This window comes from Elaeis guineensis, chromosome 5, assembly GCF_000442705.2.
Source record: "Elaeis guineensis isolate ETL-2024a chromosome 5, EG11, whole genome shotgun sequence".
Taxonomy (NCBI): domain Eukaryota; kingdom Viridiplantae; phylum Streptophyta; class Magnoliopsida; order Arecales; family Arecaceae; genus Elaeis; species Elaeis guineensis.
The window spans coordinates 31,931,648-31,958,268 of record NC_025997.2 but is presented as its reverse complement, the minus strand read 5'-3'; the positions used below and the strand labels follow the sequence as shown (position 1 = coordinate 31,958,268).

General features: G+C 34.7%; 1 protein-coding gene across 2 annotated transcripts; it reads left to right on the top strand.

Moving 5' to 3' along the window:
* The first annotated feature begins 15,393 nt into the window (after positions 1-15,393).
* Positions 15,394-26,621, top strand: LOC105045225 (vesicle-associated protein 1-2). 2 transcript variants are annotated; one of them, XM_010923426.4, is made up of 9 exons: positions 15,394-15,597; positions 15,737-15,826; positions 17,811-17,881; positions 18,397-18,478; positions 21,761-21,876; positions 21,953-22,150; positions 22,431-22,493; positions 23,068-23,145; positions 26,244-26,621. In XM_010923426.4, exons 2-9 carry the CDS (start codon positions 15,754-15,756, stop codon positions 26,352-26,354), a joined length of 792 nt encoding a protein of 263 aa, XP_010921728.1. In that variant the 5' UTR covers positions 15,394-15,597; positions 15,737-15,753; the 3' UTR covers positions 26,355-26,621. The 2 variants fall into 2 exon arrangements, with proteins under 2 accessions (XP_010921728.1, XP_010921729.1); XM_010923427.4 differs by having other exon boundaries at positions 15,394-15,602.

The following is a 26,621-nucleotide window of genomic DNA, read 5'->3' as shown; positions in this document are numbered from 1 at the left end:
AACTATGATGCTGCTAGTTATGTCTAGAGAGTAGCACCAACAACTTTGTAAATATTCTATTTTGGCTGATATAACAAAGCTATAAATCATTATAGCCTATTGACCTTAAGTAAACCTGATATAACATAATCCTTAGCTGTTGTACAATATATTTAATGATGAAAGAGAAATGGCAAGTCTCATCTTTTTTCAATGCATGCATGACTTTTTAAATTTGTTCAAACATGCACCTTTTGCTGAAATCAGTAAATTTCTAATATGGTGATATGTGTCTCTATACATAGGTGACATGGCACCATTGGAGAGTTCTAAAATTTCTTTAATATATAGAAAAGATAATATAATGTAGTCCAAAACTGTAAGACCATTATAATGTTACAATAGAAGTTTCTTTTAAAAAAGAATAAATATTATAGTTTTCTTCCTTGACTTTGTTCGAGTTGCACTCTAACCCACTCTAGTTTAAAATTTTTTTTTTAGATTCTATAAATTAGTGCAATCCTTTCATTCATTTCCATTAACATGATTTTAAGTAATTGATAACTTAAGAATATTTTAGGATTAAAATACCCTTCGTGTGACCTCGTATGATTCTCTTCTCATCTTAACTAGGGTTTCTCTCTAAAAAGAGGGAAACCATGAGGAAAAATAGGAGAAACTATAGAATAATATTGCAAAATGAAGAGTTGGGGGAATAAAGGATATAAACTAACAAATCTTCCGGTAGTAACTCCTAACATTGATGGAAGGGTGGTTAGGCAACAAAAGCAAAAGGCCACCTCCACCATTTTTTATCATAGAGTAGGAGCATCAAAGTAGGTATTCTAGGAGCCTAACTCCCTTATCTCCACTGGCATTGGTAGGTCGTCATTGTGAGTAGAAAAGAAGATCATTGACACCAAATATGTTTTCTTTTTTTCTAATATCCATGATACAATCTTTATCAATGGAACAACCCTCCTAGGCCAATCCTCTTTATCGATGTTCTAACTGTATAACTAGGGCAGATTGGCTACCGATGGTGCCCTACCATCTTGTGTGATAAGCATAAGTGTTTGGCCTCCCAACCATTTTAGTGGGGAGCAGCATGCTAAACATCAATTTTATGGATCTCATCTACACATCTAGATGCTCATGAACAAGATCGGACTCCTCTTCAATTTTAATAGCCTCAAGATCACTTCCAAATCTTGGCTCCTACCACCAACAGCGACACCAACTTTGGTCAACTAGAGCAAGATCAAACCCTTGGTGCTTTGGCACTTAAATCTTTTTATGGTGGATTCAAGGACTCTATTTTTTCAATCTTTTATTGGGATGCATAGGATTTCATACATGTATTTTAAATTTTTTTGAAAAAATTTCAGTGAAAGATTATTAGATTAATCAAACTAATCTAACATGCATATGATCTAATCATTAAATCAATCTACTCTAGATCTATGACATATTTTGTTGTATATAAAATCTAAAAGATACTGAAGATAAAATCAGCATGCATGCATGTGAGCAGTAGATCACATCTACTTCTAATCTGAGTTTAGAATTGATACCTGAGTATGGATCGATGATCGTCACTATTGAGAATATGATAGAGAAGGTCTTTGCTGGTTGCTCACAGCCACGCACGCATCTGGCCTCTATGAAAAACTCACTCGAAGCCTCGATCTGATCGATCTTTTCGGAAGTGCTAGCTCACGTGAAACCTTCTTCTTGATCAATCTGAATCTTTTTTCTAAATCTCTAAAAATTTTTAGAGATTGAAGATGAACTTCTGAAGGAGATGAAGAGATAAAAGAAAGATGAAGAAAAAAATAATTATTTTCTAATTTATTCTCTCTTTCCAAACTCTTAGAACCAAAAATCTGAAATTCAAATTTTTGCCACACCCTAAGAGAGAGGACCCTTCTCTCTATTTTTCATGCCATCAACCATGCCCAAACTTCTTTCATGTGAAGACTCTTTTTGGTATCTTACACACACAAAAGAAACTACAAAACCCCCTTTTATAGGTATGTAAGGAGGTGGGGTGAAGAGTCCTAGTGATCCTAGACTCTTACAAGATTTCCCTCCCTTCATAGTTCTACATCCCAAACACGTCAAAAAAATATGGGATACCCCTTTCCATATTTTTTTATGGTAAATCAGTTCTTTCACAAAAAATATTCTCAAAATATCATATATATAAAAAGAAAGAAATTTATTGACATGAAGAGTTTGATCTGGATGAAAACAGATTCTCCTGATAAGAAATATTTTGAAATCTAATTTCAAATTTTTTTTTATCAAACCAAATCAGATTTGGACGTATGATAGAGAAGAGAAAGGACTCTTTGGTGTGAAAAAATTTTATACAAAATAATTTTGTCGTGAAGATATATAGCATGCAAACTGGATTGGCGCAAGGAGAAGAGTCCTATTCCAATAAGGACTCTAAGTTTCCTTATTTGAATCCAAACCAAATCACATCTGGTTTAGTCCAAATAAAATATATGAAATTCAATCTAATTAGATTCATAAATTTTTAATCAAATTAAAAATTGACTGAACCAAAATTCTGATCAAATCAAGATAATTCTCTCTTAGCGATTAGATCATCTCATAACCTAATCGAGTCAAACTTAATTGAATCCAATTCAATTAGATTTTATTTAATCTTCTTTGCTCAATCAAATTAAGATAATCAATAATCTAATTACTAATTAATTTTTTATTAATTTACTAATACTTAATGAATTAATTTATTATAACTTTAAATAAAATTAACCATCAATCGAATTGACGATTAAGCCCTTGAACGATTCTCAATCGTTGATCACCACATGATCAGTCAGAAACTTCTTTTGAGTGTGACCCCATAGGTTCGAATCTAAGCTAGTAGCACAGGAATACCTTTCTGAATCAATCGATGTAACCATCTAGCAATGATGACCCGACGTCCGGATAGGTCGAATGATGGCGAAGCAATATTTAAGAACCTATTGACGTATGGTTACCGTATAATTCATCCTTTTGACCCCAATGCTCGAGAATGACCTAAGATTTTAACTGTCAATCTTAGATAATCATTCATATTATATTTTAATCTTTTTTAAATCTATTATATGGATTATCTGAGCTCAAATTTTGCTAAATTTAAATACACTGATGCATATCTTCTACTAATTTGGAGGGTCAATCCCATCTTGACTCACGCACCGACTTGACAAGTACCTGACTATACCCAGAAATCTTCCATCACTGAATTAAAAACTCAATTAGTCTGATACCAAAGTATAGAAGTTGCTTGTAAGTCACTGTGGTAATCTCAGATCGAAGAGACACTTATACCCATACCCTTCGCGAGCTATCCTTGACAGCAGAGTGCTCTGTAGTTATCACGTTCAGTGATGATGTACCTCTACATCTCACCTACATGCCATACCAGTATCTTCATACCATTTGGTTATAAGGACAATCAACACATATGGCATACAACGACCTACACTTGATATCGCTATCGTCCTAATAATAGTATATCGATTGATCGCGAATCAGTTTAAAGACTACATGATAAATCTTTTTTTATCGATCAAAGTAGTCTTAAGGACTCCATCACAATATAGAAGTTCGTTAGAAGATATACCTTGTGATAAAAAAATATCAAATAACTGTTATTATTTATCAATTCATATACATTCATAATCAACACAATTGTCAAACGATTGGCTTTAGGACACAATTCCCAACAACTCCCACTTGGACTAAAGTCAATCAGTATAGTATCATATACCCATCTTCGATTTATCATTCAAAACTTCTAGATACCGAGGCTTTAGTAAATGAGTTAGTCAAGTTATCCTTTCCATCGATCTTCTAAAGATTGACGTCACCTTAACAAATTTTCCGAATAAGATGTTAGCGATGCAAAATACTTGGTAAGCTAATAGGACTTTGACTCCTTGGTATGAGCTATGGCTTCGATGCTGTACAATACAGCAGGACCATCATCGAAGGGTACCACTCCTAGCTTGCTAATGAACCTATACAATTGCATAGCTTCTTTGCAAGCATCGAATGCTGCAATGCATTCTACCTCGTAATTTAAATTTGACTATATTTTTTTGCTTGAAATCTTTCCAGCAGATTGCTCCATTATTTAAGATAAGGATGTATTCCGACACATTCTTACTATTATTATGTCCAACTGAAAATTAGAGTCATACTTCATAAGTTTTAAGTCAGATTCTCCATAACCGAGTCATCGATCCTTAGTATTTCTCAAATACTTAAGGATGACCTTCCAATGATTCTCATCTAGATTTTACAAGTATCCACCACTATCCTAGTGAGTATACCATATCCGATCTCATATATGGTGTAATGATAGAATAAATTCTACTCATAAATATCCTATGTATGTTGGACTGAAAAATTTAAGCAGCCTCTTAGATCAATCTCTATAGATCTTCATCTCTAAGATGAGAGATGCTTTTTCCAAGTCGTTTATGGAGAACTATGATAATAGCAAAACCTTTATTCTCTGTTATATAAGAAATGTCATTTTCAATTAAAAAAATTTCATTCATAAACAATACAAGAAATAGACTCATAGAACTATTAACCTATTTATATTTGCAGGATTCTTTTTTGTTCTCAAAGAAGTCATGTGTTTGATCACTTATCAAAATACATGTTCTAACTTTGAAATATTTAGCATTATCACAAGAGAAAATATCTCGTTATGGTCAATACTATAATGTTGACAATATCCTTAGACAACCAGATGAGTTTTGTAGGTCTCTACCTTTTCGTTTGTGCTACTCTGATCCTATTGAATATCCACTTACATTCTATAAGCATTACCCCTTCGAGTGGATCAATAAGTACCTTCATGGACTCCATTTCGGACCTATGGCTCCAAGCCATTAATCAGAGTCGAACCTCTGCATAGCATCCATGTAGGTGATCAAATCTTTGTTGTTCTCATCAAGTTCAACAGGATCACGTTTTGAATTTAGATACCAAAGTATCTATCCGACGGATGCGGTACTCTACCGAATCTCTTTAATAGTGCCTCTATAACGGATTTCGAGTTTGATCTGATCAAATTCAATTTTATGAATTTACTAGATTGTATCGATTTTTCTGTCTGTCGAATTTTATAATTTTTATATTAAAGATATCAGTACCTTCACCAAGGTACTCCTTTTCTGAAAGAATGCCGAACAACTCTTATTTTTAGCATGATAGAAGTTATATCCCCTAGATTCTTTGGGGTATCCTATAGAATAATATATATAGAGTCAGGATCCAAGCTAATCGGTCTGCAAATGCTCGACATAAATCAAACACTTTCAAATCTTAAGGTAAGAGAATATCGGCTTACGCCTAGTCCATATCTCATATGGAGTCCTTGCAATTGATTGTTCGGAATCCAGTTTGGAATATGACAAATAGTCTCAAGAGCATAATCTTAAAAGGAGACTGGCAGACTTTTAAATTTCATCATGGATCAAACTATATCTAACAAAGTCAATTCCAACATGAGAGAATCCTATTCTCTTCTAGATATGTCAAAACATACCAGAAGGGCATTTTTCTCTTTGGTCTAACTGAAGAATTTCAATGATCTTTTCAGTTTATTTCTCTACCTTATTATGAAATTATTTGAATATTTTAAATAATCTAAATTTATGATAAATATGTTTATAGATTTAATATATCAGTATATATCAGATTCAGAACATCATTAGCTCGTTCACTTTTTCAGACAAAAGGTGACTTGATCATCTTACTAAAGAGATAGGATTAACAGATTGACAATGATTTACAATCATTAACTTTAAAAATTATCTTCTGTTGATCTTATTCTTGTTTAATGACCAAGCCTAAATTGTCAAAGATAGATAATTGTGACATTATCTATTTTAAGATTTATTTGTTGTATACATTACACTAACAGGCCGTGACTATTCATAAATATTATTTCTCAGTTGTCCATATGATTTTGATATCATTCATAATGATATCATAAAATTATTAGATAATAGTGACAATCACTAAAACAATATTCTTAGAATTAAAAATAAGCTCGATGATTTCTAAAATCAGGATTGGAATATAACTTCCATCTCCAATGTTCAGAAATTTTTTGCTATTTTCAATCTTTCTACTAATCTGAAGTTATTACAATAATTTGTATAAACTTCTAATATCTAAGACTCAAGTAGTAGTGTCACAGATAGAGAAATCATAAGGTGTTACCATATAAGTACCTTGTTTCGCAATTCTTTGCTGATTTCTCTTTCTTAGCCTGTTTGGATCAAGGGACTCTGTCAGACCAAATTAATTTTAGACTCTTTTGTCAGTTCGGACTCATTAGCCCAAGCATGACTCTTTTGCACCTTCTTTTTCTTTTTCTTTCTCAAAGAATTATTGTCCCACTGAAGATACATCTTCAAATGTGCGAAAGAACTCCTTCAATATTTGAAGAATTTCTTTCCACTGGGCATTAACGAATTTATAACTAAATTTGTATTCTTCGTTCCTCTCAAAAATCTTGCATAGTGATATGATCATCAGGCCACTTTTGATAAGTGCCTTTGATCGCATCATGTATTTTGGATGTGAAAACTTCAGGTGCTGGATCCATAATCATATATAGGATCCAGTCGTACTCTAAAACTATTTACAACTTTTGATACCATCTATCGAAGTTGGTTCATGTAAGTTACTATTAAACAGTGAATGGAACAATATATATCTAGCCATAACTGAAAGAAAAATATAAGACCTCTATATTTATGAATTGATTAAGCCTAAAGACTTGGACTTTAGTCTAAAGATTCTCTTACTATTTTATTCGATTTGATAGTCTCTACCTCCAATCTGAGGAATTACTCTAATTTCTTAGTGGATACTAGAATCCACACAGACTGCATACGAGCCCGATTTTGGTCGGCCTATCCATGTAAATCTATTGGTAGGTTCTTAACCAATTATTTCACCAAACAATTTCTAGCAATTGATTTAGCCCTAGGTAACTTGTCAGTTGACTTTGATCTTCTCTGCAAACCCTAGTTAGGTCCAATAATTAACATGATCATACTTACGAATCTAACTACCAAATAATCAGGCCCGACTTTGGCCAGCTAATCTGACCACTTGATAGAGAGACTCGATTAGATCATCATATTATTGAATGATAATTTTAATAGCAGATGAACACCAAGCCTTTGGGCCTCCAATGATCATCATACTAATGGACCCATTATCATCCAACTTAATGGGAGGCTATGATCTAGTTATCCCCATAACTAACTCATTTTATAGATCTAATAATTTAGAAGATTTAAGAATCGGTTTAGAGAAGAGATGAAAAGAGATCAACCAGTAAATCATAATCCTCCCACTGACTTCATTAAGATATTGAATTGGATTAAGGTCATACTAGTTGAAATGGCACCTAGATCAGTCACACTGATCAACCTTAATGGCATGGATCAACTCGAATCACTTAGTAGCTAATCAAGACATAATTCATCAAATTGGTCAGGTAAATGAGATCGGTGGGAGGGTCTGCTAAGCTTGCCTTAGACACCATCGAAATGGTCAGGTAAACCACTCCTAATTAAAAATTATCGATCGAAATGCCAAACTTATCTTAGACACCAATTGAATAATTAGTTTCGATTTGACCAACCTAATGATTTGGGTTTAACCATTGAGCTACAATCAAGATCTATTTGATCTAATCAAAGACATGGACTTGACCATCTACAACTATTATATTGGTTCTAGAGAAATTCTGATTTAATCTAATTCAATATTTGTTTAGATTTAATCAATTTTTCTAGTTAGTTTATTAACTCTTTGATTCTAACCTTAGGTCTAACCCAATTAAGAGGACCTGATTTGAGCTAACCCATGTCTCCATATTTTATGTGAATGATATTAGATTTTTAATCATAATTCTAGATCTAATCGATTCTATACTTAATTTTCAATTAAATTTCTGCATCAACATGGGTTTAAGTTTAGGTTTGAAATAATTTCAACTTTTTCATTTTTGTAAACAATATACAACAAACTTTTATACAAAGATTTTTTATTCTCAAATTGGGTCGACTCAATCAACATTGAGCCGGCTACACAAAAAGACTGAGTCAACTCAGTTCAAAACTAGATCGGCTCAGTAATTTTGTGAGCCTGATTTAAGGAGTTTCAAAACTGAAAATTCTTGCATAACTCTAAAATAAAATCAATCATAATACTTTTAGATCATATTTAAAATTATTATAATTCAAGATTTTATTTTATTATGATTAAAATAATTTTAATAATATAAATTAGATGTCTTACATTTCATACAACTTTGTATCACATACAACAAACCTAGAGTTTCAAAATCTAAAGTTTTATAGAAAAGTAAGTTCTTCCTTTTGCGTTCTTCTTCATGGGATCTAATCACATGACACCCCTACATGTCATAAGAGCATCCCATCGAATGAGAAGAGAGGGCCTTTAAATCTTTCTTGCTTCTATGACCAGTCGGCCTGATGATCAACTCAATCCAAGTACTTACTAATCAGATCATCTAATCTAATCATATATCAACTATGCATGAATTTAGATCTAATCTAAATTATATCAGATCTGATTATAATTTTAGATCACACCTAAATCAGATCATAAACATCATATATATGACATGAAATCAGATTTTATCGAAGATCAGTACAAACTAGGATAACCTTTTCACTATAAGAGGTAAACCCTACAGCAAGATAATCTTATATCAGTTTGTACGATCAACCATTAATTAAATTTAGATCTAAGATATTATATATCAAATATAAATAAAATTAAATTTTAGATTTAATATGCATATATAACATGTCATAACGAATGTAGCTCTGATACCACTGTTGGGATGCATAGGCGATTTCATACATGTATTTCGAAACTTTCTCGAAAAAATTACAACGGAAGACTATTAGATTAATTAAATTAATCTACCATGCATATAATCTAATTATTAAATCAATCTACTCTAGGATCTATGATATATTTTGTTATATATAAAAGCTAAAAGATACTGAAGATAAAATCATGATCAGCATGCATGCATGTGAGCAGTAGATCACATATACTTCTAATCTGAGTTCAAAACTTGATATCTGAGTATGAGTCGACGATCATCACTGTTGAGAATATGGTAGAGAAGGTCTTTGCTAGTTGCTCACAGCCACACATGCATCCGACCTTTACAAAAAATTCAGTCGAAGCTCCGATCTGATCGATCTTCTCGGGAGTGCTAGCTCACATAAAGATCTTCTTCTTGATCGATCTGGATCTTTTTTTTAAATTTTTGAAATCTTTTTAGAGTTTGAAGATGAACTTCTGGAGGAGATAAAGAGGTAAAAAAAGATGAAGAAGAAAATAATATTTTTCTAATTTATTCTCTCTTTCCAAACCCTTAGAATCAAAAATTTGAAATTCAAATTCTGTGCATACCCCAAGAGAGAGGATCCTCTTCTCTATTTTTCATATCATGAACTATGTCCAAATTTTTTTATATGAAGATCTCTCTTCTGGTATCTTAAACACATAAAAAAAACTATAAAATCTCCTTTTATAGGCATATAAGGAGGTAGGATGAAGAGTCCTAGTAATCCTGGACTCTTATAGGATTTTACCTCTCTTCACAATTCCATATCCCAAAATATGCCAAAAGAATATGGAATATCTTTTTTCATATTTTTTTATAGTAAATCAGTTCTCTAACTAATTTTTCATAAAAAATCTTCTCAAAATATCACACATATAAGGAGAAAAAAATTTATTGGCATACAAAGGTTGATCTAGATGAGAACAGATTCTCTTGATAAGGAATATTTTGAAATCTAATTTCAGAACCTTTCTTTTATCAAAACTAAATTAGATTTGGATGTAAGATAGAAAAGAGAAAGAACTCTTTGGTGTGAAAAAATTTCATACAAGACAATTTTGTGCGTGGAGATATATGGCGTGCAAACTGGATTGGCGCAGGAAGAAGAGTCCTATTCCAATAAGGACTCTAAGTTTTCTTATTTGAATCCAAACTAAATCACATCTGATTTAGTCTAAATAAAATATATAAAATCCAATCTAATTAGATTTATAAATTTTTAATCAAATTTTAATCAAATTAGACATTAATTGTATCAAAGTCCTGATCAAATCAAAGATGATTCTCCCTTAGCGATTAGGTCATCTCATAACCTATCGGATCAAACCTAATTGAATCCAATTCAATTAGATTTTATTTAATCATCTTTGCTCAATCAAATTAAGCTAATCAGTAATTTAATTATTAATTAATATTTTATTAATTCACAGACACTTGGTGAATTAATTTATTATAATTTTTGCATAAGGTTAACCATCAATCGAATTGATGATTAAACCCTTGAATGATTCTCAATTGTTGATCAGCCACATGACTAGTCAGAAATTTTTTTTGAGTGTGACCCTATATGTTCGAACCTAAGTTGGTAGCACAGAAATACCTTCTTGAACCAATCAATATAACCATCTAGCAATGATGATCGACGTCCGGATAAGTTGAATGATGTGAAGCAACATTCAAGAACCTATTGGCGTATGGTTATCGTATAATTTATCTCTTTGATCCTCATGCTTGAGGATGATCTAAGATTTTAACTGTCAATTCTAGATAAGTCATCCACATTGTATTTCAATCTTTTTCAAATTTATCACATGGATTATCCAAATCCAAGTTTTGTTAAATTGAAATACACTGATGCATATCTCCTACTAATTCGGAAGGGTCAATCCTATCTTGACTCACGCACCGACTTGACAAGTACTTGACTATACCTAGAAACCTTCCGTCACTGAATTAAAAACTCAGTTAGTCCCATACTAAAGTACAGTGAGTTGCTTGTAAGTCACCATGGTGATCTCAAATTAGAGGGACACATATCCATACCCTTCACAAGCTATCTTTGACAGCAGAGTGCTCCGTAGTTAGTCACGTTCAGTGATAATGTATCCCTACATCTCACCTGCATGTCTTACCAGTATCTCCATACCATTTATTTACAAGGATAACTAAAGCATATGGCATACAACGACCTACACTTGATATTGCTATTGTTCTAATAATAGCATATCGTTTGATCGCAAATCAGTTTAAAGACTACGCAATAAATCCTTCTTTATCGATCAAAGTAGTCTTAAGGACTTTATCACAATATAAAAGTTCGTTAGAAGATATAACCTTGTGATAAAAATATCAAATAATTTTTATTATTTATTAATTTATATATATTTATAATCAGTACAATCATCAAATGATTGACTTTAGGACATAATTTCTAATACCTTTATCATTGTCGACATCTCTATCACTAAATGATATATCCAATTCAACAACACTAGCTCCAAAGCCATTACCATAAATTTTATCTCAATTATGATTTAACAACACCAAAATCTCAACTAAAGGTAATACCCACAGAATCCAAATCAGAACAAGAACAATAATTTACAAACCCAATCATTTTTCACTAAAGAGTTTAATTTCTTTAAGTATGGCTTGAATTGCTTTGCTCTTCGTCATTCATTCAAGCCAGAGTTTGACAAGATCCTAAATTTTGATGATTGGAGGAATTCCCCTGTAGCATCGAGTATAAATATCTTCCTAAGATAGTTACCTCTAGCATTACTGACAACAAGAAGAACAATCGAACAATGTGGATGTGAGAATCAGGTCCAAAACACGGATGTGAGAATCGATCCTTTTGGATCCAGTTCAATGTGATTGAAACTTCTCAAAAGAAATGAGGAGAAGAAGAGCCCGACTGAAATAGGGAAACTTCATCCCCTACCCGATCGTCTGCCATGGATGAGACTAAGGTCGCGAGAGTGCAAGAGGAGTGCCGTACGTTGGTGAGCAACAGCCAAAGGCTATTCGAATTGGTTATGCTAGTAAAGATTAGCCTTATCCATGGATGAATTGAGGTTATCCCCTTCTCTTCCACTTCATCTTAAGCCCGACCACCCCTCAGCTTTCCTCTATCAAAACCTCTTCCTTCCTCTTCTTCTTCACCTCCAATCATCATTGGATTCTGCAATCTAGCGATCGAACTATGCAATCTAGCCGTTGATGTCCAAAAACCTACCTTTCTAATCCTCTCTATCTCCCCTGATCTTAAAAATTTTTGGATAGTGTACCTATCAGAATCTATCTGTCGGCCGCAACTCATCGTTGTCATCATCGGTAGGCCTCCTCCCTTCTTTTCTCTTCGGCTTGGGTGGAAGGGGTAGCACCTTCTCTTTCTCTTGAATCCCCTATGCTGGCTGGACCCCACCCGTAACCGCATCGTGCCACCACTGCCATCTCCTCCTTCTCCTTTCTGCTCTATCCCTTAGCGATGAAACCCCTGTTCCACTTGAAGAGAGAAAGAAAAAAAAGGAAAAGAAGGAGAAGAGAGAGAAAGAGAGAATAGATGATGAGAGAGTAAGAAGAGGAAAAAAAGAGAAAAGGAAAAAGAAAAGAAGGAAAAAAAAAGAAAGAAGAAGAAGAAGAAGAAGAAAGATAGATCTAAGATATTTAGATTTGCTTTGAGATCCGATCCAAATCATGATCTAGACTGAGCATCTCTCTTCTTTTCAGATTAGTTGAGTCAGATCAAATAGATCAGATGTTGATTGTCCTTTTCTTTGTACCTCTTCTGATTGATCAGATCATGTTTAGTTAGTCTAATTTTTCTTTTGATTAATGATATAGATCTAATCTAGGATTTTGATCTAGATCAGAAAAAGCATAGATCTAAGGATCAAGCCACGTACCAAAGATCGTGACTTTTATCATCTGTAAGTTCTCTTTTATTTTTTAGTTTTTAGTGTATGTTTATTATTTAAAAATTAAATTTTATACATAAAAATTATTAAAATATTTAGAAATTATGAAGTTTGAAAGTATGTATTTTATGTATGAAAAGTAATTCAAAATTATCGATCAAGCATGGTATCACCTTAGCATGATTACAAATTTAAAGTGAGATGATTTTCTTATTTTAATATTGCATAATCTTTGTAAACAAGATTATACATATTTATTCTTCAACGAATTTTGAATAAAACTATTCTTTTATTTCTAAAAAGAGATGTGAAAAATCTGATTTGATGTTGTTGTGAAATAGGTGTAATTGTTTGGTTATGATGAAATTATTAGAAAAACTCTCTAATTTGACTATGATTCAAATCTGACCAATGGAACTGATCGTTAATCATACGTTAGAAATATTTATCTTTCAAGCTTAGTCGGTTGGGACTGGTCATTGTCAGAGCTAATTTTTTAGGATCTAGTCAATCAGGACTAATCGCTGGCACACACTGATGCATTGCATGTATATATTTTAGAATTAGTATCTTTATCTTATCATGGGGCTAATCATGGCCATATGAATCAGAGCTAGTTTTTTTCAGTCTAGCCAATTGAGGCCAATCACTGGTACATGTTAATACGTCGCATGTTTATTTTTCAAGTGCTAGTCTTTTTCGGACTTTACCATGGGATTGATCATGGCCATAGTCACCAAAGACTAAGAGAGAATTTTTGAATCTTATTGATATACATGTCATGCTTTGAAAGAAAAATTATGCTGTTAATTATGACTGCTAAAATGTTATATTCTGAAAATTAATTGTACTTGATTCCTCAAAGATATTGGTAACTCACTGAGTCCATAAAACTTACTTTTTTTTCTATTTTTTTCAGATCCAGAAGATCCTATGGAGCTTGGGACTGATTAAATGAGGAGCATAAGATCTTAGAGAATATTTGCTTAATTTATTTTTGAATAAATATTGATGTTGATTATGCTGAGATATTGATGAATTATATTTTATTTGAATCAATAAAATTAGAAGCCTAAGTATGATTTGATATAATATTTTTTAATATCAGGATAGATCTTGCATATTTTTTAGAACTTTGTTCGAAGAAAGTATGGCCATCATGTGTCCGATCTGAATGCTAGATTCGGAGCATGACAGCAGACCGCTTCGAGAGGGAGCAATGATTAAGGGATTCAATCATTCTCTTTTGTCTCATCTTGCCCATTTTCACTGGCTAAGTGAAGTCAATAAGGCAGAGCTATCTTAAACCACCCGAATCTTGAGATCTTAATATTGGAGCAAGAGAGTAGCTGATGGGGAAGCCAAAGAAATAAGCTAGCGGGGCTGCAAGCTTGGCAGTCGTATAAAGACTACTTGAAATGGAAAGATATTAATAGAAGATTAAAATAGAATTATATGTTTTAGAAAGGCTAAATGGCTTTGTAAAATAATTAAGAGGCTAAAGATATTTTCATTATTTGGAGCAATGCAATAACAATGTGGGTGGTGATTGGGACGCAAGATCATATCATATCGACTAATTAATCTGAAAAACTTAACTAATTTTAAACTCAAGGAAAGTAGAGTGCAACTTGGGCAAAGCTGAGAGGGGCAAAATATAATTTTTCCCGCAATAATATCATAGCAGAAGTTACCATCCCATACCCTTTAAAAAAATTATAATAGAAGTTTATTGCCCTTGGAGAGGGGCATAGCGGTCTCATGGGAATACTAACGTCCAACGTTACTGGTTGCTTCGCTTCAGGACGTCGCGAGGCACGCGCGCGGCCGGTGCAACCGCCTCACCCGCCTCCAGAACCTGCCTCACCGCCACCTCGCCAACCCCCAAACCTCAAAATCGCTCGTAGGAGGCTATCTTTTCTTAACATGATCCCACCCTAAAAGACAAAAATGGGCAGCAATTGACACGTGACATAGCTTGCTTTGTTGGCGAGGTACTGTTGATATATGGTATCAGCAGGGATAACAGACGTCAAGTTTCACGTTCTCTCTGGCACTGACTCATCAACCACGTCCCCCAGTACCGAAAGAAAAAACTGATGCTTTCACCCTCCGATTTTCGGTTCTAATAGTCACGCTTAATAATGCCATCTGAGTGCAATTTTCACATTGGCCTGAACTATTTCTCATTAATCTGGGTAAGAATATCAGCGTTGGAAATGCTTGTCACATCTTTTCAACCATCCCTGTCTTTTGCCGACCCAAGAAAAAAAAGACAACTTTTAAGCCATTTTAAGAAACACTTTCTAGGCGTAAAAATTAAGGAACAAATCGCCTACTCATCACACATCATCATACATATATTTCACGAACCATCGGTTGCAACGTAAGCTGTCGATGTGGGCTCCACTTTACTCCTGACAAGTATTCTCATTTCTATGGTGTTCGCTCTTTCGGTATGGGCAGCAGATCCACCTATTTTATTTTTTATTAGCAGCAACCGCGGATTCGAGTACATTTCTACTACCCCGCTCCTTCCCCCATCGCCCCTCTGTATATTTCTTTCTCTGTCTTAGTAACTTCTGTCGGAAACCGTTCGTCGGCATTTCAGTTGCAGTCGTGTCCAGGCCTTGTGTTCCACGCCTCGTCTGATTTCGTCACCAAATTCCCGTCTCTCCGTCGGTGATTTTATCGAAGGCGAATTTGGATTCTTTCTCCCCCTCTGCTCCGTGCTGCGATCGGGAGGTCTAGTTACGATTTGGGAATCGGCAGTTCTCAATTTTTTTTTTTTTTCGTTAACTTGATTTGTTTGCTTTCTGGTGAAAGTTTGGTGTTCGATTTGGCTCATTTTTTGGGGTATTAATCTTTTTTGGTGGATTTATAGATCGAAGGGATTTGGCGATGAAAGAGAACGCGAAAGAAGGGATGGGCCAAGTGCTTCTCGAAATCGAGCCTCGGGAACTGAAGTTTACCTGTAAGTTGTTAGAAGAAATTACAGCAGTCTCTTGAGCGTTTTGATTAATTCTTTTTTTTAAAAAAAATAACACACAGGTATTAAGAAACATAGATGCTTCAAATGGATTCAGATGGCTTCTATTTTTTTGTTATTATTGCTTTTATTTATAGGTGGAGTAGGGAAAAAACTTTCTCTTCTCTTTGATCCTTTTTTTGAGGACTATATGCTGCATCTGATGACTATGAAATATATTCCATCACCCGCCATCTGTGGTGTTGTCCTGCTGTTGATTCTCTGGTGAGATCCATCTAAACCGATGGTGGGCGATGGTGTCAAAATTTTTGCTTGAGAGGAGGAAATGGGTGAAAATTGGATCGTTGTCTAAGATTATTCGAATGCTTAAGAATCAACAAGGTAGTAGGTCTTTTTTGCTTTTATGGGATTCATATGCTTAATTCTAGAAATTGAGAGTTGTCTATTTAGTGTCACTTGTACTTCACAACTGAACATACTAAACTAAGCTTGGTTAGGGATGCAATAGCATGGAAGGATATGCAATTCCCTCAGTAGTGTTACAAGTGGCACAAGACAAATGCAACTTTATTCATGTTCTCTCAACTTAAGCCAACATGAGCTTGAGATTTATCTCAAAAACTTTAGGCTGCCAAGTAACTATTTTTATACTATAATGACACTTTATTGCTACCGTTTATGTGTCATAGACATGGTGGAAACTAGGAAGCCTATATATTGGCAAGACCTCTCCTAATACATGTACTGCATGCATTCCGGAATATCCGGATGAAAGTTTTTTTTTTTTTTTTTTTCTTTTTAAACCATCCCTAGCTTAAAAGTTGGAAAACCTTCTAAAAAGTCTATTATGAAATGGGATACTCATAGTGGAGGCAGGACTATGTATATCTGCCGGCATCCGTAGAATAAGGGGTTTGAAGCTGTTTGTGCAGTGTCATATGCATGTTGAATGTTGGACTTTGCTCTGACTGTGATGCACATATAACAAATCATATGCAGATCAGTGCTAGAAACCTATGAGCAAGAATCCTCATGTTGTGATGAGAGTTCTGGAGTTCTTGCTAACCTACCTCTGATAATATTTGACAGATCTTACATCATGTAGGGGACATTTTTGCTGATATTCTCATGCTCTTGGAACATCTACTGGAGGATCAAACATGTTATTCCTTTTATGGTGGAGTTATCTGATTTTAACATTTGATTTTTAATTTCAGAGCAAAAAATTTTAGAAGTAACCTTATTTTTAACCCTTCATGAGCTAGCATATTATCAAAATTAACAATATAGAAATTGACAGGAGAATCTAAATTTTCACTAAGAGAACCATGGTTTTTTGGACAGTTTGAATTTAAATAGGAACCAAGTTTGGAATAGTAGCCATTGGCTTGTACAAGCTAAATTGACATGAAAAGCACCAGTATAGATTGATAGTAATACAAGCTGACATGAATGTGGTAAAGCCATTTCATCTGTCTATTGTGTACATGACTTGCAGATGTGGCATGTCTCTTGGAATATAGTATGGCATGAACTGGCATTCTAATCCTTCGATACAACTTGGAGAATACATCACCATTCTTATTTTATACCACAACTAACTAATTGTTCTAATGCATGTGATTTCGATAAGAAGCACTAAATGGACATTTTCTGATATCTTGTTGCCTTAATTACTTGGGTGTCTGATTTGATTTTTGAGCTGATTTTGTTGTTACTGAGGATAAATTTCTCTAATAATTTTCTTGATTTGATCTGCTTTCTCCATTGTATGTATAAATTTAAACGGTTTATATGTTTTCTCATTTTTTTTCCTTTTATTGTTGTTAGTGTAGAATATCATAGCTTTTTAACTGTCGATGACCTGTCCAGAAATCTTCCTCTTTTTTTCAAAGGTGTATTTGTGGCTCTTTTCTGATTTGGATATTAGTAGAAGTTTTACAGATTGTAATGTGTTTTTTCTTGTCAGTTGAGTTGAAGAAACAGAGTTCATGCTCCATTCATCTTGTCAATAAATCTAGTGATTATGTTGCCTTCAAGGTTAGTGCTTCGTGCTTTTTCATTGCATATGTTTTATTTATAATGCAATTTATTATACAGAGAGGTGGCCCCGGAGTTTTAAATTCTGCTTTGTTATCTAAATTGTTATGTGCATACAAGAGCTTTGTGATTATATACAGCTTGTGAATTTTAAGATCATTGATTCGGGCAGCTCCCTGGTATTAGATATAATTTTCTGGCTCTGTCTTTCTGTTTGCATGCATAACTATTTCCTAAATTGCTTATGCTAGTTGATCTTGGTGGTCAGTGCCTTACTAAATTTTTGTTCTCAATTGTGTTCATGTTTTTCACTGCTATCATTAATCACAAAAGTGCCTTGTTCTCAAATGTTTCCCTTCACTGCCAACTTATGTACACGAAAGAAAGTGTAGTCTCATGATTTTCATTTAGAATCACTTATTATCATGGAATGTTGATTCTCCATTCTAGCTTTGCCATTATGTAATAGACCTAATGATAATAGTGACTGATTGGACTAATATTGCATTTACTAGGTTAAAACTACATCACCCAAGAGATATTGTGTGCGACCAAACACAGGTGTCATTCTACCAAGATCAACATGTGATTTTACAGGTATAACTCTCTCTCTCTCTCTCTCTCTTTGTGTGTGTGTGTGTGTCTCTGTGTGTGTGGGTGGGTGCACATTTTGCTATCAGCACTATGCCTTACTTTTTGTTTGATAAAATTTGATGCAAGATCAAGTTGTATGCTTGTCTATGCCTCAAATTATATGATGTGATTCTGCTTCATGTGTTTGTCAATCATTAAAATCTTACATCTTCAAATTTCTAAGCACTTGTCTTATATTTTTATGATTTTGATGGCTGGTATAAAAGGTTCCCTCAATGATTTTGTACTACTATTTCTTCATTTCAGATTAACACAATATCTGCAAGCAATATTACTTCTAGTGAGTCGAATGAGAACCCTGAATGCTGTAGCTAATCTCATGTAAACACTGCAGAAATCACATTAGACACAATCCTATGTACAGGAGAAAATATGATTGAGGACGAACTAATCAACAATTTTTATGATGGTATTTAGAAGTTTAAAATATTGAAGTTGAAATTATAGATGACATTATCTTGAAATGAAGATCAAGTCATCTACACTTTAGGTAAAATCAGTTCGCTCGCTAGTCGGTTGTATGGTCTAGGATTTGCCAACAGTTCAAACTAGTTAGCACTGAGTTTGAATTGGTGCCTTTAGCAGGTCCAGTTTCAAGTAGAACTGCCTGTGGAACTTGATCAATAATAAACACTTATGCTACAACAAGTTTATTCCATATTGACATTATTCTTCTACTTGAAGGAAACATGCAGACAAATGAAGGTCTTTCCATGAAAATGATCTCTCAAGAATTTCAATTCTGCACATACAGGGTATTGCTTCAATCATTATAATGTGGCTAAATAGAATAACTCTTTCTAGCAATGTTAACAGAATTTCTTCTAAGTTCATATTCTACCAAACTCTGATGGATTTTCAAAACCAGGCTCTAGCTGTCTGTTCAAGGCCATAATTGCACCCTTTTTTTATTTGAATTTCCTTCTTCTCTCTTGAGTGAAAATCCCATGTTGACGCATGTACATCTTCTTGTATATCTTTGGGAAAGAAGTTATTTTTCAGATGTTGGTAGATCTGTTACTTCAGCTTGCTGCCAGATCTATGGTAACTAAATGGGAGTTAAGCTTATCTTGCATAGAGTGTATGAAGTTAGGTCCATGAATATTCCATGATGCCTAGTTTGGGTTTTATTAGAATTATGCTTCATAGACCTACCTATATCCATTGATAATTCCCTTTAGGAAGAGGAAAAACTTGGTATTTGTTTTTTTTAATGGAGAGCAATATATGTTGTACTTGCATTATGATGCTTCTAGGCATATGAACAAAAGCTTCAACCAACTATTTAAGGATAAAGTTAAGGGGATAAGGAACAAGCAAACTGACAATAACCTGAATTAAAGCTACTGCAAGAAGTAAATCAGCGATTGGATGAGTGGTACACGCATGTTTACATTTCTATCAAGTAAAAGGAACTACTAGTCCTTCTGAATCCTTATTCTTGCCATGGCAAGAGGGATACTAAGATGTAAGTAGTGAACAGAGTGCTGAATTACCTTTGCTCTATCGTAGGATGAACAGGATTCTTGTGGATTCTTTAATAGTGGCTGCTGGAGAAGGGAATAGTCTTCAAAAAGGGAAAATTAGCAGTCATGAACTTTTCAGGAAGTTGGAGGCTGTCACATTTATGAACCTTTTTTTTGTCTGAGAAAAAGTGGTGCCCTTGTATTGAGCATTTAACCAGAAAACATTAAAAAAAATTGCCATGGAGAAAATAAGCAACAATATCATGATTGGCTCATGTTGGCTTTTGAAGATTGTCCTGAAACTATCGCTACCATGTGTAGAAAATATCTAGAACAATGCAGTTATTGCTTGAGCCTTTTCCATGAGCTAAATTGTAATCACAATCACTACAAGAATTCTGAATTGCACATTTACCATATGACTTGTCATGATCAACATAAGAGATACATGGACTTATCACCACATATTCAAATAAGGGAAACAGGTGACGTGCCATACATGAGCATGTAATTGTACTTTCAAGGTGTGTCACTCATAAGAATAAATGGTTGCACCTTTTATAAATTATCCTCAAGCAAGCTATGATTTTGACCTGTCTAAATCTTTTCATATACTTTCTCTGATTCTGTATCACTTGTTAAATGATGGTAGATATTCAGTCTGTCAAGTACTTCATCAGTTCAGCATAAGTTTCTGTCAAACTCCTTGTCGAACATTCAATGCTAAGAAAAAAAATTGAGCCAGATTTGTATTTGTTAGATAGATCACTTCTATTGTGTCCTACTTCTTTGATTTCTCAAGAAAAATTATATTGGATCTATTCCATCTCTTGTTAAGTCATAAAACCATGTTGGGCTTCTTAACTAACCTTACATTGATGTTCACGTGCACTCCTGGGACAGCTTAGATGCTTCTCTGTCCCTTACTATCTCATGAAGGTAGTCTTGTTAGTTGACTACTGTGAGCCATTTCTTTTGCATAGGTTAATTAATTTGATTGATATTTCCCCATGGAAATCTCTCTATGAATTTAAATCAGCAAAAAGCACATCTACTAGCTGGTTTTAATATTATATGATATGCAAGCCAAGGAGTCGAAAACTCAAAATTATGATAGAACAAGAAAGATAGAATGGTGATATGCAGTAGTGGGAAAAAGGAAAGCTAATGTGAAGAGTAGTCGCAAAAATCTTCCACTTGAGATGGTGAACTTGCTCCCTGAAGTCTGAAGAACTTGTGCTCGCTCGCTTCCTAGGTGTTTTCTTACTAATTTTTTTTAAGAGACCTGCTTTCCTGTTCCCACACTTGATCTCTTCCGATAACTAACTGAAGACTAAGAGATAGGGAAGAGAAGAGGGAACACTGTGTGAATGGGCTTTTTTTGTTCTATGGAGACCATGTTATCTCATGAGCTGAATTACCTCAGAATAAATCTGATGCCAGAAATAAGTAGAGATATGTGCCATTTGATTTTTATTCTTCACCAATCCCAAAAAAAAATAGTCATGAATTTAATGCCACTATGTGAACAGAATCATGGTTATTTTGTATTATGATTTGGTTGTCACTTAGGTTCTGTATTGAACTTTCTTTCCATTGGCCTTCAGTGTTTCCAACTGAAGCAAATCTAGCAGCTCGTGTCTGTAGGATCAAATCATGGTGATTGTGATTTAATTTTATCTCTTTGATTTCATATTCACGATAATTTATTTTCTTTCTTTTAGCTGATCCCTGTGTTTATGATTCAATCTCAATCCAGTGACCATGCAAGCTCAAAAGCTAGCTCCACCTGATATGCAGTTAAGAGATAAGTTCCTAATTCAGGGTACAGTTGTTCCATATGGTACTACAGATGAGGATATTGTACCTAGCTTTGTGAGTATATATTGTTGCCTTGAAAATTTAATTTTTCCTCTTTCCTTCTATAACCCTCTTGGTTTTCCTGTTTCAGTTTTCTAAAGAAAATGGCAGATATATTGAAGAGAACAAATTGAGAGTCGTACTTGTTAGCCCACCTCATTCTCCAGTACTGCAACCAATTAATGGAGCTTTAAAGCAGGAGCCAGTTTACGAAGCACCTAATTTGAAAGGAACTCCTGTTTCAAATGATCCAGAAGTGAATGAAGTCAAGAATCTTCCCGTATTTCATGTAAGGAATTTCATTCCAGTTGCACATTATGTCCTCGTGTTTTTCTGCCACCCCAAAGCACTGTACCTTATATTTTGCCACATTTTATCATTATTTATGTTAAATTAACAGATACATCGGAGCCTACTGCATAGCAAAATATATTCTATTTAGAAGACAAAATCATCAGTCTTAGAAAGATTTTACTCTTTTTGCAATATGGATAGTACTGACACCATAGTCTCGGTATTGGTGTTTGTGAAACATCTCTTTTCAGCTATTCCATTCATACTATTTTCAGGTCTCCAAGGAAGTTGAGGATCTAAAGTTAAAGCTGAACGATCTCGAAGTGAAACTAAATGAGGTCAGTTTTTATACTCGATTCATGGCCTAGATTTTAGACTTTGGTACTTGTTCTTAATGCTACATTCTTGGTTCTTTTCTGCCTCATGTTTACCTTTACCATTGGAACATCAAATGCTATAATCATGCTTCTTGCTCATTGGGGGAATCTCTGGTTCTCGATGTACGCTTTCCAGCTTTAGGTATAGATAAAATATGGTAGCAAGTATCAAATAATAAGTGAACATGGTTGCTGTTTAGTAATGCTGAGAAATCGAAATGATATAATGTCTGCTTTCCATTTGAGCTGACAAACAAGTTTTTTAGGATTTGTTTAGAGGTAACCTGCTTTCCAGTCCATATAATTCTGTTTGTTGACCTAGCAATTCATAGAATATACTGTTCATTAAAATAATATTTTCTCCGTATTATTGATAAAATTGTTGTATTGCACATGAAATAGGGGAGCACGTCACAGTCGGTGCAAGCGATTTATCATTTTTTTGTATAATTCTGTTGTACTTCACATTGATATATGCATTATCATTCTGCAAAATGTAATTCTTGTGGTCTAACAGAAATTGATATTTTTGCAGGCTGAAAATACAGTCACAAGGCTGAAAGAAGAGAATGGTGTAGCAATTCAAGAGAGGGATAAGCTGCAACAAGAAATAGTAAGTCTGGTTTTGTTCAGCCGCAAATTTTAATCTCTTATTACACCACTATTGTGATTCTGAAATTTGCAGCTTCTTTGACTCGGAAATTAGGGAATGTCAATTAATTTTCTTATCTCTAACTGTATTCTTTTTAAACTGTTACCAACCTGATTGGCCCCTTTTCTAAGCCTTGCTTGTCATGTAGTCTACAGAGCACTGCATCATAGAAGCATAGAAACTTTTCCTAGTTTAATTAGTACTTTTATATAAAAATTGAATTTTATTTATTTGATTAAGCTATCAGGTTTCAGATTACATCTTAGTTTTAGTTTTGTTGTATGATGGCATAGGATAGTTAAAGGGGGCCGTGGATTTGATGAACCCAAGTTTTGTTTTATTTGGAAAAAGGAGCAATAGTTCCTGGAGTTGCTTGGGGACTTGAGTCTGTGAGCAAGTCTAAGTGGCTTTGTTCTCTTTGAAGGGTAGCTTGTTCATCTTTCTTTATTGACATCTAGCACAAAGTGAACTGGTATTCATCTTCAGCCTGGGAAGCTGATCAACTAGTCGCTTACTCTGCATATCTTGAAGTCCATCATAACTCACATGAGTCAATCTAGCATGTCACAAATCAGCTTGTCATGCTTAAAAGTCCGATTCGTATAAGAATTTTCAGTAGACATAACATAAATCTTGTTCACTTTCCCGCCTTCAGTAATAAGTAATAAGCTTTCTAGAAACTTCAATATCATCATAAATCTCGACAGTGCCCAAATAAAAAAAAAATATCCTCCATCCATAATTCATGAGATAGAAATCAATTTTTTCTTCATGCTAGGTATATAGTGAACATTGTTCATAGACAATGAAGAACCAGAACATGATGTGAGTGACAGATCGTCAATACTTTTGACAGGATAATGTACGTAAATCATCGCAGTAGCAATAGCGTCGGATTTCGTATAATCACATAGAAAATCAAATACCTCTCTATGGCCAATAAGATGATTACAACACTGGGAATCAATAATCTAATTGTGAGCAAAATCGACATCCATCATATGAGAAGAGGCAGAAATACCTACATGCAGACTGTCAAGACAATCGTTATTCATTACTGTGCTTCTTGCCCTTCATTAGCACCATAAAGCCACACATCACCTTCAAAATTCCACCTCATGTTAAATACCCATAACCTTTGATGTCTGGTACATCAAGGGAAATCAGATTCCTGCACATCTTCGGGACATGCTGCACCCCACTTAGAGTATGCACTACTCCACCAAACATTTGGATTTTCAGTCTCTACACCATTGTTCTCCCTTAATGAACCATCGGCCAACTAACTAGTATTTTCCTTTACCTCAATGGAATCAAGCCAATCCCTCCTGGAGCGAACATGATAAGAACTACAAGAATCCAAAATCTGAGCACTATTGGAATATCTTAGGAGACTCTAAGAACCTCTACAACATCGTTCTCATCAGTACGATCTGATGCTGCCACTGCTTCTGAAGAACCATCACCATTTTTTTTTGCTTCTGTGCATGCTATGGACATAATTGTCTAATATGACCATTGTCCTTGCAGTGGTAGTATTGCACTTTGCTTTTATCTTTAGACTTGGATCTTGATGGTGCACTCACGAATCTCTTCTCTAGTGCTTTTCCTCCTGCTATCAGTATGCCACTTCAACCCACCTGATTACTCTTCTATTGGGCCTTCTCAGTAAGCAATATTGATGCCGCCAAGTCTTTGTTGAAGGTTGTTGCACCATTAAAGTTCATGATCAAATCATCCCATAAATTGGGCATCACACTAAGCAACATGGCTACTTTCTCTGCATCATTGGTCACAACCTCAACCGGCTCTAACTGGCTAATCAATGTGTTAAGCTGATTCAGTTGCTCTTGCAATGAAGCTACCTCTTAGGTCCTCAAGATGTGCAACTTCCTTTGAAGGAAAAACCTTTTTGGCATAGATCTTCCCTTAGACATGCTCCTCAACTTGCCTTACAATTCTTTAGCAGTGATCTTCAAGGAAAGATTAAATAGGACTAACTCATCAAGTGTCAGATGAAGATCAGCTATCGTCACATTGTCATATTGTCTTGCTTTGCAAGCGCTTCATGTTTCGTAAGAGCTGGTTTCTTCTCTTTGTGATCAAACACCATGTCACACTCATGCTTCACCAACATGCCTGCATCATTAACTTCCAGAGTTCAAGGTTGGCACCCTTAAATTTTATAATTTCAAATTTGGTCAAACTGCCTGCCATCATGAACAAACTTCTATTTTTATCTGCCTTAGCTCCAATCTCTGATACCAAGACAAGGAGGATGAAAGTCTTTCTCCTCCTTGGACTGCTGCAGCATCACTTGATGCTGTCGCCCAAGTAGTCCTGGAGTTTTGGTGTTGGGCATCTCGTGGGACCAAAATGGTAATATGATTTAGTCACTTTGTCTTCCTGTGGATAACGGCTAAGTTGGCTATAGAATGTCGAGTGGCATGAGCATCTTTGTGGAGAGTTTCATGGTGCTCAGTATTGTCTGGGTGAGAACAGGAGCATGAGGTGTATTTAGTGAGTGGCTTTGTGTGCCGTCTTTTGAGAGAGGAACATGAACCAAGTGGCTCTTATATGTGTTCAATTAGTTTCTTTAATAAAACTTTGGTATTTCTCTCCAACTTCCTCTTTTGGTGCTTTTGTTTTTGATCTTGGGCCGGCACTTCAATTATATGGAGATTCTTGCCAACTATTTGGTATCCTTCAATTGCTTCTTCTGGTTCTAATTTATTTAGACTTTTCAATTGGATGAGCCGCAACCATTCTGTTACAGCAAGTTCAGGTAGCTTATAGACAAATTAGTGCACACAATGCTGTGCGGTTGCTTGATGATTTCCTGTCTTACATAGTTTATCTATGTATATTTGATATTTTAAACTTAAAGCACCATAATCAAGCATATACTCAATGGCTGGTCATTCAAGCAGACGAGCACTCTTATTTATATTCTAGTAAATTAAGTTCATCTTCTTAATTCAGTTCGGTGATACCTTCTTGTGGAAACCATTCTTTTATGAAATGTAATTGGTGTCTAAACTCTTGGTGTCTCATTTCAGGTATTGCTGAGAAGGAAGTGCACGGCACGGGTTCAGGTTGGTTTTCCGATTTTGTTTGTGGTTTTCATGACAATAGTTGGTGTGGCACTTGGATACCTGTTGCACCCATGAGAGAGAGAATGGAAGGCAAAGCCAGAACAGCTGCTCTGGAGTTGGATGCTACGGTCTGTGACATAAACTGCAGTAGAAAACAACCGTCCCAATTATAAAGATCATGTACATCTCTCTATTCTGAAGGTCTTGCTTCAGACCAAATCTATTAGGTGTATGCATGTAAAGGACAGTTTTTTTACTTTATTTGAGATGCTCTCATCTTGCAGACTTACTTTGATTTTTGTTTCCCCCCTCATAATAATAAAACATGTTGGTGATTTTGTA